At 42.7% G+C, this 18,705-nt stretch overlaps 1 protein-coding gene across 8 annotated transcripts in view; it reads right to left on the reverse strand.

Annotated features, from left to right (window-relative positions):
- Window positions 1-18,705, reverse strand: part of DYNC2H1 (dynein cytoplasmic 2 heavy chain 1) — a 347,141-nt gene that overhangs the window by 164,235 nt on the left and 164,201 nt on the right. For all 8 annotated transcript variants that reach the window (XM_053900571.1, XM_053900570.1, XM_053900566.1 and 5 more), the window contains 5 exons: window positions 17,332-17,397; window positions 15,573-15,623; window positions 14,743-14,820; window positions 7,984-8,115; window positions 6,974-7,046 (listed from right to left, as the gene is read on the reverse strand). In XM_053900571.1, coding sequence (XP_053756546.1) covers window positions 6,974-7,046; window positions 7,984-8,115; window positions 14,743-14,820; window positions 15,573-15,623; window positions 17,332-17,397 — 400 coding nt within the window. The remainder of the gene's footprint in view (window positions 1-6,973; window positions 7,047-7,983; window positions 8,116-14,742; window positions 14,821-15,572; window positions 15,624-17,331; window positions 17,398-18,705) is intronic.

Raw genomic sequence — 18,705 nt, forward strand, 5'->3', positions numbered from 1 at the left:
TTCCTAAATTCAATAAACATTCTAGGCCAAATAAATGCACTACCTGATATTGTGAAATATATCATAAGTCTTAGAAATGGGCCTGGCCTTTGACTCACGAATTTAAATTACAATAATTTAAGAAATAATCCAGGATGTGAGTGCAGAAGCAGGCACACAGGATTTCATCCAGGCTGTTGATATTAGTGACAAGAGGGCAACACACTGAGGAGTCTGAGAGCCATACAGGAGGGCTGAAGTTACAGAAACGGTGCATTTAGAGGTACATTCCTGAAAAGCAGATTACTCAACAGACAACATAGTCCACACTGTAATATACACGCTTACGTGCTCGAACAGAATAGAAAGAACTGCATTAACAATGACTAGTAACAAGCGTTTCCTATTTTCTATTCTTCCCCATCTCCTCACGGAGCTCTATTTACACGTATCATGTGATAAAAATGTCAGGATACATATATTTCCCTACAAAATAACTACTGACTGAAACGTGTTCTTTTGGAAATTATATGCCAATATAAAACTCTCAAAATTTAAAATACAGGGGTGCCTGGATGGCTCAGGTGGTTAAACGTACAACTTCAGCTCAGGTCATGATCTTGCAATTTGTGAGTTTGAGCCCCACGTGGGGCTCGACGCTCTCCATGCAGAGCCTGGAGCCAGCATTGGATCCTCTGTCGCCCTCTCTCTGCCCCTCCCCGGCTCACGCGCTCTCTCTCAAAAATAAATTTAAAAACTAAAAAAAATTTAAATGCAGATTGCCACATCATGTCTTAACAGACCATATACTCGATGAGGACAGGAGACATGTCTTGTGCTCACCATTTTACATGCACACTCTAACATAAATTCAAATATTCCTTCTAAAGTTAAAATTCCACAGAAAAATATATGTTCATTAGCTCATTTTACACAATATTTCAAACTATTGGAACATTTTGGATTAGAGAAAAAAATCCTGAAAAATATACCATTTATGACTCAAGTCATGTTCATGCTACTTTGAATTTCATATTAGCTATTCTGCCCACAAAACTCCAATCTTATAACCCTACTGCATTTTAAACGAACTAATCTTTATATATTATCATTAATTTTATTAACCCAAGTAACTTCAATTCATTCTATCATTAAGACTGTTAGTGTGAATCATCCAGAACTATTCCATGAAACTGAAGAGTCAAAGATGTTCACTGCATTGTGAATGATCACAGTACAGAACTACTCACATATCACTGGGATCGTGGGCCTGGGTGGTTTAGTCAGTTAAGTGTGTGATTCTTGCTCTTGCTGCTCAGGTTATGATGCCGGGGTCGTGGGATCGAGCCCTGGGTCAGGCTCTGTGCTGACAAGCATAGACCTGCTTACGATTCTCTCTCCCTCTGCCCCTCCCCTGTTCCCTCTCTCTCTCTCTAATAAAATAAGATTTTTTTTAAAAATCACTGGAATTTAAAATTTTGACCATTCATCTTTAAACCATGTCATTTCTTTTAAAAGTAAAAAAAGAACAAAAATGGGTCAAAGAAATAAACCTTTATTGCATTCTATTTTACTCAGATAAAATACTGAAATAATAAAAAAGAAATAATTTGCAGTTTCAAAAGGAAAGAATATCAATTCTGTACTTTTTAAGTACCTGAGTAAAAAAAGCAGCAAATTAACATCAAACTATTATAGGAGGTAAGCGTAACAGACTCATTCTTGCTCCCTCACCTCGTCCTCCCCAACAAAGAGACCGACAAGCTTCTAGTGTACAAAATCCTACTTCCTCATTAGAGATAAAACGTATCACAAACGTCAGTAAAAAGAAAGAAAACCGATAACCACTATCTAACGTAAGATGCTCTTTAGAAACGGACTAATCCTCGAACCTAGAAACAAAAAGCCACACGTTTTGTGGAGGCCGAATCCCAACCCTGTTTCAAGATTCCTGTCCTTGGTTGTGCAAACACTCACCTAGGCACTGCTGGGAAGGCACTCTGCAGGTGGAATTTTGGTTAGGGATATTACAAGAGCATTAACCTCAATTATCCCAGCGGGCCAATGAATCACTAAGACCCTTAAAAGCCTGCAAAGTCAAGAGACGCCACAGAGAGAGGCAGGGAGGATGAGGCGGAGGAGAGAGCAGAGGGACATATGGGGAGCCTGAGGAAGCATCAGTCAGCCACTGCTGGCTGTGACGTGGAGGAAGGGCCTCTAACCTGGAGGCGGACTCCAGGGACAGAGAGGAAATGCCGACCTCAATCCTGCAAGGGCACGCGGCTGAATCGTGCAATTCAGTGAGCCTCCCCATAAGAGCAGAGCGGCCAACACCTGCACTTAGCCCTGTGGGATCTGCAGCGGAGAACCCAGGCCAGCCGCCGGGCTACTGACCTCCCCTCTAGAGCCGGGAGACACTACATGGACGTTGTTCTAAGCTGCTAATTGGTGGCAATGTGTTACAGAGGCAACAGAAGATGAATATGCATGTCCTTCTGTCCTTCCCCTTGCTCTCCCACACAGCTTCACGAGACAGATGGAGCCGTGGAAGCAAGGTCCCCCCGGATGGGACGCAGGCACGCCTAAGGGAAGGCGCTGGGGAGCGGAGGGCTGCGAGGCTCGGAGACTGTCCCCTGGAGGGTCTTCCTGTGAACACGACGCCCTCCGCGAATGCGCCTCCTACCAGCCTCACCATGCAGCACGAACCCTGCTCAGAGCAACTACTCAAAGCCAAACGTGACCAGCATAACTCAAGTCGGAGTATGTGCATGTGGTGACTGCTATCATGAAAAAGTAACAGATGTGGCTGGTATATGCGAGCTTGGAGGACTCTAGTGACGCGCCTAAGCTTCCGGGACGGCTCTACTACACTGAAATGGACACCACTTAAAACACAACTGTTTAAGTTACTGCTTTAAAGTTTAAACATTATAAAAAGAATTACTAAAACTTAATAAAAATCTTTCCGTATGAATGATGCTTGAAAAATTACATTTGAAATCAAATCTTTAGAATTTCATTAGAAAGATAAGTGCTTGTCATTCTCTAGCAATTTGAATTTTTAAAACTTATTCACACAATAAAAACCCCAATTTTATATGAAAACTCTATTAATAAAACCATTTGACCAAATACAAAGTCATCTACCCATATACCAGTTTATATAACTTTTGCTTAAAAATAGGCAGAATATGGTTTTAGAAGTATATTAAACTTACAAAGCATTTGAATATGTGAACACCAGGAGGTTTTTAGTTAATGCTGTTAAGCCTTAAATACCATTTAATCTGGAGGTGAAATAGCACCGCCACGAAGTGTTCCAAAGAATGGGCACGAGGTCACACTACAAAGTCAGCAGGAAAGATCTGCTGCGACGTGGTACAAGGACTGGGGGATGGAGGAAAGAACGGACTCTTACCAACTGCTCCGAAAAGTGCCTCGTTTTACTTAAACTCACATCAAGTTATAGAAACATACAATAAATATATTGATAAGCCAGAAAGAAATATATTAGACAACGTTGAGTCCCACAAAGAGAATTAAAACAGGCTGATGTGTTGGTACCAATCAGATGGCCCAGAGAGACCTCTCTGGAAAGGCAATATTGTAAGTTAACATCTGAATGACACAAAGGAGCCATGCATTTAAAAAAAAAAAAAAAAAAAAAGGTGCATCCATCCAATACCTGGAGCTCATCACAAGAAGTGATCAATGAAAGTGCTGAATCACCAAATTGTACCCTGGGAACACTGTATGTAAACCGTAACAGAATTTTTAAAAAATAACATTTTTTCTTAAAAGGTATTCAAGAGAATAGTAATCTTTACTACTGGAGAACTCGGAACTATTATTCAGGACATTGGAAGATATCCCTGTACTAAATAAAGTCTCCAAGAAAGGATTAAGAATAAAAAAAAAAAAAAAAAAAAAAAAAAAGGAGAAAATGCCGCAAACAGACGGTGCAAAGGTCCTGAGGCTATTCTGCCCACTTAGGCAAAGGGGGAAGCATGAACAATGTAAGATGAGGTCAGAGAAGCAGAGTCTTATAAGCTTATGTAAGGAAGCTGGATTTTATTCTAAGTGTTTTGAGAAGATTTTGGAGATTTTATGCAAAAAGAGAGATAATTTGGTTTGAACTTTTTAAAGGTTACATAGCTTTATGAAAAGAATGGACTGGAAAGGAAGCAAGAGCTAAAGTAGGGAGACTGAGTAAGAAGAGAGCCACTGATGGAACATACATTTATAGCCTCTGTGCTCAGAAGCTAAGGCAGAGGAACACAACCATAAAATCAATGTGTGCCCTCATGTGGCTTGTACTCTAGTTGGAGAACAATTAATAAACACATTAATAACAGAATGTCAGAGAGTACTAATAGTTACGGAAAAAAAACAAGATAGAAGAGTGTGAATACGGGATTTTAGACAGAGCCCTGAGGGAAACCTTCGCTGGAAAAATGCCATTTGAGCAGAGAAGTGGGGAAGACACCGGGGGAGGGGGAGAGCTCCCTTGGAAGAAGGAACAGCAAATGCAAAGGCCCTGAGACTGCAGAAACGCACTGGGGGCTGCAGGAGAACAGGAAAAGGGACGACGGTCACGGCTGGAAGGGGCTGAACGAGGGTGGGAGTGGTAGGAGAACATTGTGAGGGCTCAGGAAAGGAGCGACCCATCAGGGGACGACGGACGGAGGACCCTTGTCATCCAGGCACTCTGGCTGCCATGCCGAGAATGAACTGGGCATGGGCAGAAGAGCAGCCTCAAAAACAGCAGCCCTGCTCACGCGACAGTGGCTTAAAGCGGGTAGACGGCAGTAGAGGGGCGAGCAGTGACCGCGCTCCGTGTATGTTCTGACGGCACAGCCGCAGCGCTGACGGGAGCTGAGGGGAGAGGCGCTGAGACTGTGCACTCGGTTGGCAGCAATGACACCACGTGAGTTAATTCACAGCAAACCCGAGAGATGGAGCCCAGAAAACTTGCTGGTTTCTCACACCTGCCGCTGCGAGCTGGTCCGCCCACCGGCCCCTGCCGTGAGGCCATTCCCTCCGGAGCGTCTGCCATGGGCCACGGCTAAAGGCCTCAGTTACAACAGGAAGTGAGCGGGTGCTTTGCACCAGGACGCTCACACCTTTGTCGCAACACGTCGTTTTCCAGAGTCAACGCCACGCGTCCGTAACCGGTGCACGAGTCACCGTCAAGCTGTCCTGTGCACATCCGTGTGTCAGCAAGCAAAGTCCCTAGCTAGGGGCATCGGCCACAGCACCTGACGGGCGCCTACTGCCCGCGGGACACCCCCTCACCCCCCCCCACCCCCCCCGCCAGGACTTCTTTCCGGGAGGCATCCCCGGGACTCTGAGGGGGGCACGGCGGGACATTTCAGACGGAGGCCAGGAGGCCCGGCCCCGTGCACGGAACACACAGGCTGCGCGGGGCACAGGGACGCACAGACACAGGAGGGGACAGACAGAAGCGGAGAAGGGAGAGTCCTGCCCTTCCCCCGCCGCGGGTCCCCCTTCCTCACTGCCAGGCGCCTGGGATGGGTGTGTGTCGCTCACAACCAGTAGTCACGGGGCCGAGCATCCTGCCAGAGCGCAGCGACCACAGCTCGGGCGGCGAGCGCTCCACGCGCCGTCCGCGCTGAAGGGACGCGAGGCCCAGCACGCGCCCTCGCAACTCCGTGTTTCCGCCCGCAGCCTGCCACGTGACCCGTCCGCCGGGGGCCTCACGCCGTGTGCGCAAGCTCACGTACACGTGCTGGCGGAGGGGGCGGGGCAGGGGGCATAGACAGCCTGTGCCGGCACATCCCCCAGGACGAGGCTCGAGGCTGTCCTCGCAGGTCCTCGATCATGAGTGGAGGCGGGTCACCACAGGGGCGGGCCCTGGGGGCGGGGCTCCTGCCGCACGCGGGTGTCCCGGCAAGAAGTAAATACGGGAAGCACCGCCCAGCCGGGACACACGGCCACACCTCCCCGTGCACACCCGACTCCCCTGCACCCCTGTCCTTGGAGGCGGAGTCCGCCCGCAGCGCTGACGACTGGGTCACCTCCCGGCATGTGACCGTCCGTGTCTGCTCTCAGTCACACAGCGGCTCTCGGTGTCGCCAGTGACCGCTGCCCGAGTGCGCAAGCCCCGCGTCAGTCCTCAGGGACAAGACGACGGTCGCCGGCACGGGAACTTGCCAGCGACAAGCGTGCAAAACCCGGTGTATTGCCCCCAGCTCCCGAAGACGATGTCGCTAAGTCATGTTAGGCTCGCGGGACTGGAACACACACAGCTGGAACACACAGTGTCATACATGAGTAAGATGTTGGGGGCCGATGGAGAACTTCTAGCGACAACGCCAGGACACTTGGTTACCTAGGCCCGATCTTCTACTTTCCACCTGCTTCGGGATGAAGACCGCTATTCTCGGAAGGGGCTCCTTTCGCTAAAATACGGGCCTTAAAATGGCTTCTCCACGTTTTCCTGAGCAAATCAAAATACAGTCTATAGAACTTACTTACAAATGAACTCTACCTTTTAATCCTCTAAGACTACATTAAAGATGTAAATAATGGACTGCATAGTTTGTAATCTGAAAGACGCACACACTCTTCGTTTTTTTACAGCAAAAATAACTCATTTTGAAGACTTCCCCCCGAACCCCAGACTACGGTCATTTACTTGTTTTATTTTGTCTAAATCAAACATTTGATTCCCTGCTTAAAAGTCCTAATCAAGAACAAATGTATAAATGTCTAAAGGGCGTTCACAAGAAAAAAGTTTTTAAATTTCAAACACCTTAACTAAATGCAAGCTGTCAACTATGCATCAAAGTGAATACATTAAGTACAGTTACATCCAACACCCATTTTTCTTTAATCCAGTAGAGGCGGTAAGATAAGCAGAATGAAGGGTAAGACCCTCTAATATTCTAAACTAAGGTTAACATAAAATAAAATGTAAATTAACAAAATAATTCAGGTCAGTGCTCAAGTTCCAGAAGAGTCCCGCACTTACCCAGAGCTTTGCAGGCAAACATGCCCATGGCACTTTGCAGTCTGTCTGGTCTGAGCGCCTGCACCACGAGAACCTTCAAAGAAAGTGCAGGGTAGTTTTAAACAATACAGTTCACACAATAGGTTTAAACAATAATGTTAGTTAATGAAACACGTATTTACTAACATGTCAGCACTGATCAATGTGGCACAATATTTACTTACACAGTCACAGTAAGTATATACAAAGACATATTTTTAATAAGGAAAATATTAACTAAAAGTCCATTTATTTCTTCAAATTTATCATCAGAAGTCAACACGAGCATGTCATCGTCACAGGGTCAGCTATGTCTTCAGTATCCAGGGAGTGGCCACGTGGCAGCTGCCAACGAGGGTATAAAGGCACTTTTGATGATCGTAGAGCAGAGGCCCAGAAATCTTGTCTAAAATTTTCAAATCACTGTTTTCATGCGCAAACATGTATATACCCAGGTGTTTAAGTTTTCAAGAAACGTGCTTCCTAGCTTCCTTTCCTTTCATCTCAAGCCACACTTGGTACAGGAGCACCGACCAAGGAGATACAAGAAGACACCAGCACCAGCAGCCTGGTGACCAGGGACACCCCTTCCCAGAGAGACCGCCAGCTCTAAGCCCTGGCCTACCCCAAAGTCCAGAACCCTCCAGTAAGTTCAGTGCTCCGTTTGATACAAAACGGGAGAGGAGGGCCTGGGCCTCACGAGGCAGTGTTTCCCACAGACAGAACCCGGGAAATGAGAGAAGAAGCTGCACACTCTAATTTAATGTCTTCCTATGAGACTCTCTCTCTCCTGCAAAATCACCCTTTGGGCTACAGCACACGGAGACACCCAGGCACGCCTGCCAGTGACTGCACTGTCTGGGCACACGGCAAAAGCAGAAAGCCCTTCCCCACGTTAACATCACATGACATCCAAAGGCAGAACTTTCATTTAAGTGGCTTCTGGACGACAAGAGAAGTATCAGATATTTTTATGCATTTAGAGAACTTACCTGCTGAAATAAGGAAACTTTCTTTGCAAGAATAGACGGAAACTCTTGCTCACACATTGAAGTGTGATAGTAAGTACGCCACAGCGCTTCATCTTCAAAGCAGAGGGTCTGATAAAGACTGGGGAGAGCAATCTACAACACAAAAATAACCCTACACGGTGAGCTACAAGCAAATGTGAGTCTGTGTGTATATATATGTATTACTAAAAAGGCAAATGGAAACTAATTATTGATAGATGCTTATCAGTTGTTTTCCCCTTTATATTGGCTTATCTAATTATTTCTAGATCAGAAATAGTATGATTAGGGTCGCCGGGGTGGCTCAGTCGGTTAGGCGTCTGACTTCAGCTCAGGTCATGATCTCACAGTTCGTGCGTTCGAGCCCCACATTGGGCTCTGTGCTGACAGCTCGGAGCCTGGAGCCTGCTCCAGATGCTGCGTCTCCCTTTCTCTCTGCCCCTCCCTTGCTCACGCTCCGTCTTTCTCTCTCTCTCTCTCTCAAAACTAAGTAAACATTAAAAAAAAACAGTATGGTTAGACTTATCCAATCCAGAATTAGATAAAATTCGACATTTCCAAAGTAGTATCAGCTCAATATTTGCAAGTTAACAAATCTTTTCTTGACATAAAAACATTTGTACTTATCTATCTCCACCTTGTGGAGAAAGGAATCCTTTGTTAAAAACCAGTACATTTTTTACTGAGTCCTGACGGACATGTCCACGGGCACGTTAAGCACCACAACAGAGTTCTACAAGAGATTATAAAAATATGCTGAATTGCACATCAACATCAAATCCTGAATAGAACATGGCTTTTCTAAACCACATTCATTTATGCTGCACTCATGAGCACGTTGCTTCCTTTGCCTCCAGATGTTCTAAATTTCTACTTATTAATGTCTACACAAAAGTCCTCATAAATTTCTACTGAGCGTTCAATATTCTCCTTAAACAATTATCATCTCTCAGGGATGTTCTTCAACATATTCATTTCCTTCTACCTCAAATAGTATTCTCTCTTCCAAACTTTGTTTTTAATCTTTTTCAGCCTTCTTTGTGGTATAATTGACGAAATAGTACCTATTTGAGTGCTCTGATAAGCATTTATTTACACTGCAATAATTACCACAATGAAACAAATTCACATTAACTCAAAAGTTACCATTTTTTGTAATAAGAACACTCAAAATCCACTCTTAGTAAACTTAAAGTATACAATATGGTACTGTTCCATAGAGCCACCATGTCACATTAGATTCTCTAGAACTTACTCACCTTATAGTCAAACATTTGTACCCAGTGTCCAACTTCTCTCCCCATTTCACACAACCCCCAGCTCCATTCTGTGGAATGGCAGCCTCCATTCTCCTCTCAGCTTTACTTAGTTCACGTTTTTATGGATGAATAATATTCTATTACAGAGGGATAGATCACATTCTCTTTATCCGTTCATCCACTGATAGACATGTAGGTTGTTACAACACACTAAAACCTTGGTGTGCGAGGAACTTGTTCTGTCAGTGTTCCACAAGATGAGGAAACTTTTCTAATAAATTTTAACTTGATAAATGAGCGATGTCTTGCAATATGAGTAGTATGTGATGCCCAATGTCACAACTGAGCCAATGGTCCTTGAAGTTCGCTTGGATATACAAGCGCTCTGGATTACAAGCAAGTTTCCAGAACAAATTATGCTAACAAACCAAGATTTTACTGTATATGTTGGTTGCTCTAAATAATGCTGCAATAAACATGGGAGTACAGATATCTCAGACACCTATTTCCTTTCCTTTGGATTTACACCCAGAAGTAGCAGTGCTAGATCACATGGTAGTTCTATTTTTAATTTTTTTGAGGAATCTCCACACTGTGTTTCATAATGGCTGCACCATTTTCTATTCTCACCAACAGTGCACGGTTTCCCTTTCCTCCACAACCCGGCCATTGCTGGTTATCTCTTGTCTTTCCAGTTATAGCCATCCTAATAGTCATGAATTAATAACACCTAATTGTGGTTTTTATTTGCATTTCCCTAATGACTAATGACATTGAACACCTTTTTATATACCTGTCGGCCATTTGTGTGTCTTCTTTAGAAAAATGTCTATTCAGGTCCTTTGTCCATTAAAAAAAAAAATTTTTTTTTTTTTTTTAGTACAGTTGACACACAATATCACGTTACTTTCAGAGAGACAACACAGTGATTCAGCATGTATAAACTATGCCACGTTCACAAGTATAACAACCGTCTGTCACCATACAGCGCTATTACAATACCACTGACCACATTCCCTCTGCTGTGCCTTCTATTCCCGTGACGTATTCATTCCACAACTGGAAGCCTGTACCTCCTTCTCCCCTTCACCCACTTTGCCCATCCCCACCCCTGGCAAGCTCTCTTCCAATTATCAACAGTGGGCTACAAGAACAGAAATGTAAATCTGTAGAGATGGAGAATTTTTATGGAAAATAATGGCAAATTGGGAAGATCTGTATCTGCAGGGCTAGAATGTCACATAAAATAAACATAAACCAAGTACTTAAGGATGTTTCATCCAAAGAGTCGTATTCATATGTAATTAACCCACGATAGTGCCCAAATTTCATCATTTAAGTTAACTAAAATTAAATTTATACAGCATAAAATTAAATACATTGCAATTTAATTATTTTTAATAAGTGATCTAAACCTATTAGGACAACACTTGATGGCGGTCCATTAAATTTAGTTGCAATTAGTGTGTAAGGGCCTACCGCTACCAATTTAGGCTACACATTCTATAATCGTTATGGATTTGGCCAGGAATTAGAGCCGGCTACACTGCAGTTAGGAAGCCCTCTGGCTTCACATCACCCGGGGTGGCGCTCTGGTTCGGTGCCACCACAGCACAAGTATTTGTCCTACTCTCCACTGTGTAGGTTCACCAAGTACCGTCTCTATGTGTTACGCAACATGTATTTGGTTTTTTTTTTGTTTTTTTTTTTTTTTTTTAACATTTTTTATTTATTTTTTTTGGGACAGAGAGAGACAGAGCATGAACGGGGGAGGGGCAGAGAGAGAGGGAGACACAGAATCGGAAACAGGCTCCAGGCTCCGAGCCATCAGCCCAGAGCCTGACGCGGGGCTCGAACTCACGGACCGCGAGATCGTGACCTGGCTGAAGTCGGACGCTCAACCGACTGCGCCACCCAGGCGCCCCGCAACATGTATTTGTCACTACACTGGCACTATGCTCACCAGTACGGACGCTAAATAAATGATTAATGAAACAGTTAGTGATAATAAAGCAGAATCCATTTACTTTATTCAACAAATATTTATGAAGGAAAGGCAAGAAAGAATGGCGGTGAAAAGCCCAGACTCTGCATCAAGGAGCCCAACTTCAAATCCTGACTCTACTTTCTAAGTGACCATAAGCAAGTGATTGCACTGCTCTGTGTCTACTTTGCTCATCTGTTAAACGAGGACAGGATTGTGAGGATGTTGAAAATATCTACCGAGGGGATCTGTTTTCAAATTCTTCATAATGCTTTCAACAGCGAGTCCCCAATAAATGCAAACTATTCTAACTGTTGGCACCATGTGCCACTGAGACCTTACAAGGGTTGCGAAGAGCAGGGAAGGAAAGAAGGAAGAGCAACGCATGCATATACTTTGAGAGCAGTCTTTCTTTCGTTCCCCACAAAATACCACTGAGGCTGCGTAAACAACATAGGGACTGTCGGGATGTGGGCTTCCGAGCTGCTGTTTCTTCGGCTCGCCCGCATACTTGGCCCCCACTTCCCACTCCGGAATAGAGAAGCGGGAGGGATGGAGGACGAAGGATGGGAAGTGGGGGGAGACAGAGACAAAGAAACACTGCAGTTGGAAAATTCAGGCATCGACTACAGTGTCAGGTGAATGCCTTGATGGAAATCATAGTGCAAACTTCCCACCTGTCTGTCTGCCTGTCTGTCTTGGGTAAACCGTTAGCCTCTCCACACCTTGCTTTCCTCTCGTCTAGGCTGCTGTGATGATAACATGAGATAATGTGTGTACAGTATTTAATATGATGTTTGGCACGTAACACGCCCTCCAATAGATGTGTGAGATTAAAAAGAAACCTTAGGTTCCTTCACTGAACTCGCTACTAGTGGTTCTCATTTCTCATCTGTAAAAAGAATTTAATAATACCCGTCTCTCAGGGTTGGTATGATAATCGCACAATTCATGTTGACTCACATAAGTCATACTCATAAGATACTCATAACTCATAAGCTAATTCATGTACACCTGAAAACAAGATTATGCTCTATGTTAACTAACTGGAATTTAAATAAAAACTTAAAAAAATAAATGAGATAATCCACTTAAAACGTTTTGTAAATGCGGTGCCTGGGTGGCTCAGTCGGTTTAGCGTCCGACTTCAGCTCAGTTAAAGCACCTGACTTCAGCTAAAACCCATGATCTTACAGTTCATGGGTTCAAGCCCTGCATCGGGCTCTGTGCTGACAGCTCAGAGCCTGGAGCCTGCTTCAGATTCTGTGTGTGTGTCTCTCTCTCTCTGCCCCTCCCCTGCTTATACTCTGTCTCAAAAATAAATAAACATTAAAATTTTTTAAGTGTTTTGTAAACTAAAATGATAATAAAACATTAATGTGTACTATAACCTTCTCTGAATATGAAAGTTACTTTCCTAAAAGTTTTGGATTCCTTTATTTAAACAGAAATGAGTGGGTTAAAAAAAGAAAAGCAAGAAACATCACTACAATTTTTAGTTTAAAAATGTAAGATTTTTTTCCCCCAAATGTGATAATATTATCTGTACCATGCCAATTATTATTTTTTCCGTTAGGAGTTCATGTGATAGTTCAGAAATCCTGCTCAATAATCTATAATTCCCTTTAAATTGTCTCTATTTTTCACCATTTGCAGCAACGTGGATGGAAGTGGAAGGTTTTATGGTGAGTGAAATAAATCAGTCAGAGAAGAACAGATATCATGTTTTCACTCATGTGGATCTTGAGAAGCTCAACAGATGAACATGGGGGAGGAGAAGGGAAAAAAATAGTTACAAACAGAGAGGGAGGGAGGTAAACCATAAGAGACTCTTAAATACAGAGAAGAGACTGAGGGTTGACTGGGCGGGGGGTGGAGAAGAAAATGGGTGATGGGCACTGAGGAGGGCATCTGTTGGGATGAGCACTGGGTGTCATATGGAAGCCAATTTGACAATAAATTGTATTCATAAAAAGAATAAAAACATTGTCACTATTTTTCTTTTTTTGCATTCTATTATAATTGTGTCGTAAGTGTTTCCTATACTAGGTGACAAAGTCCCGGGAAGAAGGAACCAAGACTTCTATTTTATTTTATATTTAATTATTTTGAGAGCATGAGCAGAGACAGAGACTCCCAAGCAGGCTCCGTGCTATCTGTGCAGAGCCTGACGCAGGGCTCAAACTCAAGAAACCTCAAGATCATGACCTGAGCCAAAATCAAGAGTCAGACACAGAAGTGACGGAGCCGCCCCAGCACCCCATCCAAGACCTTCAGACATCCATGCCCTTCGTTCTCAGTCAGTAGTTCATGCACACTTAATAAACATCTAACCCAGGGAACTACATGAACAATGCAAAATTTACCTCACCTCTTTCGTCATCAGTTTGTCTACTCGTAACCTCACTTTGTTCAACCAAAGAAAGTGTGTAACAGAAACTACGCATTTGGCACATAGTGGGCGCAAGCTGAATAATCAAAGGAAGGCAGGAGTCAAGTTTGGCCTGAACGCTGGGGACAGAAAGTGTAATAAGGCCTGGATCCTAACCTCCACGGACTTACAACCTAGGAGAAGAGGCAGACACACCAAATCGTCTGAATCAGTATGACAGGTGCTACGATACGGCAACATTCAAGATACACACTACGAGAAAAGACAGAAGGAAGAAATGAGGCAAAAAGTCACATAGAAAGTAGTACTTTAGGTACGTCCTAAAATGTTAAATAGACGTTTTACGGGTAAAAAAGGTCAGAGGGCATTCCAGGCAGAGGGAGTAACAGGACCAGTAAGTACAGGAAACAGTGAGAGGATGGACTGGAAATAAAACTGAGGAGGTGGGCAGGGAGCGGATCATGGAGCATCTTATCCTTTATGCAAATGACTGTGGACTCTGCCCTGTGGGTGACAAGAAACCGTTAGGAGGTGTGAAACACCGCATGCACTGTATCGTAACTACACTTTAAAACTGAAAGGGTATAATAAAATAGAGAGGCATGAGAGCAGAAGGGGGGGCTCCACAGAGAAGCCCAGGTGAGTGGTGGGAGTCACAACTACGAGTGATGGCAAGAATGGAGAAGAGCTGAGGGTGACAGAGATTTCAAAGATGCATAAAAGCAAGAGAAACAGTTTGTATTCGAAACTCGTTTAAGCATCATACTGCATCTCATGACCAATCCCTAATTACTTTATAAATAAGACCTCCATGTACCATATTAGGGGGTCTTCAGTTTACTCCTCTTCATGCTCCCTGTGGGTACGCAGCACAGGACCCTGTACAATGGACACACCAAACGTGTGAGTGCTGAGTGGATGATTTAACTAAGGATTAAAGGACTAATCAGAACAGAATAATTCTCTGATATCCTCTGGCCCAGGGATTTTACGGCAGATTCACAGAAATATCGACACTGAGTATGGGTAGAGAGCACATAAAAATATAAACAGAAATAACTCAGCAGGGAAAGAGTTCTCGAACCCCCAGCATACACGTGACATACCTTTAGTGTTGCTACGGCCCAGCTCCTCTCCTGGTCTATCCACGACGGGAGCTGCTCGCGGATTCGCTGCTGAGAGTCCTTCGGTAAGAGCAGTTGTTTTTGTTGGTATATGTGGTAACATTCAGACTTAGAAAAATTAACAATTGACTAGCTAATTTTATGAACGCTATTTTGAAAAACTTGTTCTATACATTATTGTAACTTATTTTACAAGTCACCATTATAAAATTCCATATAACAAGGTACAGATAACCACTTACATAAATTTTGTACACATTCTCATGGTACATAATCTTTTAGAAAACTTAAGGGCATTTAATAAAAAACTGCCATAAATTTACATTATTTTTAACAGTGTCTTGCATTTCAGACATAATCTAGATTTTGCATTACACTTCGGGTATGTTAATTTGGAGACAAATATTATCCCCTGACATGTTCAAATAGAAAATTAGTAGAGAAGAAGCTAAACTTGCATGAAGTGATCAAGAATTAAAAAAAAAATTTTTTTACACTTCCAATTGTATGAGAATTTTCCTTGTTTTAATACAAAATTCTATTTTCTTAGGATTATAAAAGTGTTCTTGGAATAAAACATATACACTAAGAAACTAATATGGTTTCTTAGTATTTAATTAGTATTATTCTCATAAGAATATATGTCTTTGTATAGACTACCCTTCATAGTAAGGTAGTAGAGGCAAGGACATATTCCTCTAATTAAAATATAATTTCAACAGTATTTTAAAATTCTTCTGGAGCAAACAGTATTTCATGAAGGCAAAGCTAGAACTATTTTCCCTAAGAGTGACATAAGTTTTTTTACTTACAGCTTTCCGCAACATGTCTCCAACAACCACACCTGTAAACGTATCCCATTCCTAACGAATAAAAACAGAAATAATACAAAAAAATAGACAAATACTAACCAGGTCACAGAATTTTCTTAATTTCCCTATAAGACGGCTTACAATGCAGCTCTCTAAGGACATGGAAAAAAATAAAACTCATTTCACATCTCCTACTCCTGGTACAACATTACCATCTAGAATCTGTTTGTGTACCAACAACATAAAACATTTGTACAAAAACTGCTACAAACAATTGTACTGAAGGAAGAAGTACACCTACATTGCGTGTGTGTGTATGTGTATGTGTGTGTGTGTGTGTGTGTGTGTGTGTGTGCGCGCGTAGGTATATGGGTCTCAACATCTGAAAGTATACAATGTCACGTTCAATTATCATTTGTCACTACCCATTAATCTGTCCTATTACGTGTGAATTTTTACTAACAGAAAAGCGTAAGTTGCACCAAAAATTTAAAAATTGTCTATGCTGGGGAAAAATAGAGGAAAGTACATCCATTAACTCATCTTTTCCAACAGATTGAGAGAAGACTGCCATCATTCATTTTTTTTTTAAATTAATCCACAGAATCACAACCGACCCAGTGTGACATCATCTAGCCCTCCAAGAAAATCTCCGTCTTCACCCTGAGCCCTTCTCAATCAGATAGTAATAGGCACTAGCATATTATTGTTACACACTGGTCAGCAAATAAGGAAAAAACATACTAAGATTTGAGGGCAAAAAGAAAAAAACAAAATTATTTCCTGCCTCCACACTCCGGGACCACTCAATTCTTTCACTGAAAGTATAGTCAATAGAATAGGGATGATTACTATTCCTCTACGTGAGAGAAAAATGTTCTCCTCTCCCAATTCCTATTTATACTCCAAGAGGGAAAACTAGGACAGTAAGTCTTCTTACACAGTGTGGAACATATGTTGGTGAAACACGTTATACAGGAGGAAGGAACGGCATCAAATAAAAGGAGTCCAACAAATTCAGGAGAAAGAACACAAGTCCCCAGAGCGTGGGGAACAGTCTGCAGGAAATAGCCAAATAAGGGGAATCCGGGACATAAACCAAGTCTGACCGAGTGGAGTGAGAGGTTCCGAGGTCACAGGTGCGCTGTCCACACACTGTCCCCGCTCCTCCCCACCCCCGGCCACTGTGCTCTCTCTCGTGGACAATAATGGCAGAGTAACAAAAAAATCACCTACGTATAATCTCCTTAAACATGAGCTCACCAGAGATGGATTAGTTACCTCTAACCTGAAGGAGGCTCAAGTTGGAGTGAGTTCCATGGCAGACGAGAAAGAAAGTTACAAAGAAAATAAATAATACATAAAATGATGAACAGAAAGCTTCAGGCTATGAGAAGCTACTGCAAAGTGCCCACCCTCTTGCTTCACCTGCTGACTCAGAGCAAGTCGGGGAGGGTAATAAATAATGTAGCCGTCTATCCACACTGTGTCACATTCCTATGTGCCTGCATGAGGACAAGAAGCGGACGTGGCTCAGAAAGATGAGCGACTCGAGTTTATTTCTCTGCCTCTCGTCACTTCAGAACACTGGGCTCATCCAGAGGGGAGGACAAGCAGGAACCAGCATTTTTAAATGTCTAACTTAGTTAAAACTTCATAGGTTGATACACAATTTCCAGACTAAAGTTATTTCTAATCTAACCATGAACCTTACAAACTCTACGTAACTCTTATATTTTCCTCCTTTATTTCCACTTACATTTTCTTGAAAAAGTTCCGGATGCATGCCCCGAACGAAGTGCAGCGCGAACATCAACTGGTCAGCCTGAAAAGAATAAGAAATGTTACCGCGCTGTTTCTACATTTGTGTGTTTGGAAAAGCACAGTCCTGACATTTCAGCTCAGTGTTCTATTTTTAAATTGCCCACTTTTATCAATAGAAGAAATGACTACTGAGATGGTACCTACACAAGGCACTTCTGAGTCAGGGGTGGGAAGGACACAGGAAGTACCCAACATTCTAGACAAAATGCTACAGATGAAGCGTCACGTACATCTCATCAAAAAAGGTTTATTTAACTAGCTGAAACCCAATTGCGAGGTCTGAATTGGTCACTACTAATAAGATCAACCTCCTGCATTAATAATCTTCAATGTGTCCTGTGTATGTTTACATGATCCAGAACATTCTATATGCCCGTGAATCAAAACATTTCTAGAAATTTATGCAAAGGGATGATAAATGTATTCATAGGATATTTACTGCAAGATTTTTTATTATAGAGGAAAAACTCCAACAACCTAAATGTTCCAAGGTGATCATAAATAATATTCAAATCAAAATATACAGCATAGCCCATATTGTGGAAGGAGGGGCAATATGTTTGTATAATCATATATGGACACATGTCTGCAAAAAGAATTGGAAAAATGACATCACCTTTTATCAGTAATTTATTTTTACAACTACATGTCATTTTTGGTTCCTTCTTTTTTCTGACGTGTATATTATAAATTTTCTAAAGTAAGCTTAGCTCACTTCTGTTAAAAAAAAATCTACCCAAGCATCTTTCCCACCAGTTTATAATGTAAGCATTTAAAAACAATTTTTTTTAATATTTATTTTTGAGAGAGAGAGAGAGAGAGAGAGAGAGAGACAGACAGACCAAGCAGGGGAGGGGCAGAGAGAGGGAGACACAGAATCCGAAGCAGGCTCCAGGCTGAGCTGTCAGCACAGAGCCTGACGCAGGGCTCGAACCCATGAACCGTGAGATTGTGACCTGAGCCGAAGGTGGGCACTCAACTGACTGAGCAACCCAAGCGCCCCTGTAATGTAAGCATTTTATGAAAAGGGTCTCCTGCAGTATAATAATACTTTATATTTAATATGGGTATATGATTGTAAGTCTACAAATAAGAGATAACTATAAAGACATGAAGATGTGGGGGTGTCTGGTGGCTCCGTCGGTTGTCAGCTGTGCTGGCAGCTCCGAGCCTGGAGCCTGCTTCCGATTCTGTGCCTCCCTCTCTCCCTGCCCCTCACCTGCTCATGCTCCGTCTCTGTCTCAAAAATAAATATTACAAAAAAAATTTAAAGACATGACGATGCAATAATATGCAGAAGATACATTTG

This window comes from Panthera pardus, unplaced genomic scaffold (assembly GCF_024362965.1).
Source record: "Panthera pardus isolate Hobbes unplaced genomic scaffold, ASM2436296v1 HiC_scaffold_12, whole genome shotgun sequence".
Lineage (NCBI taxonomy): Eukaryota > Metazoa > Chordata > Mammalia > Carnivora > Felidae > Panthera > Panthera pardus.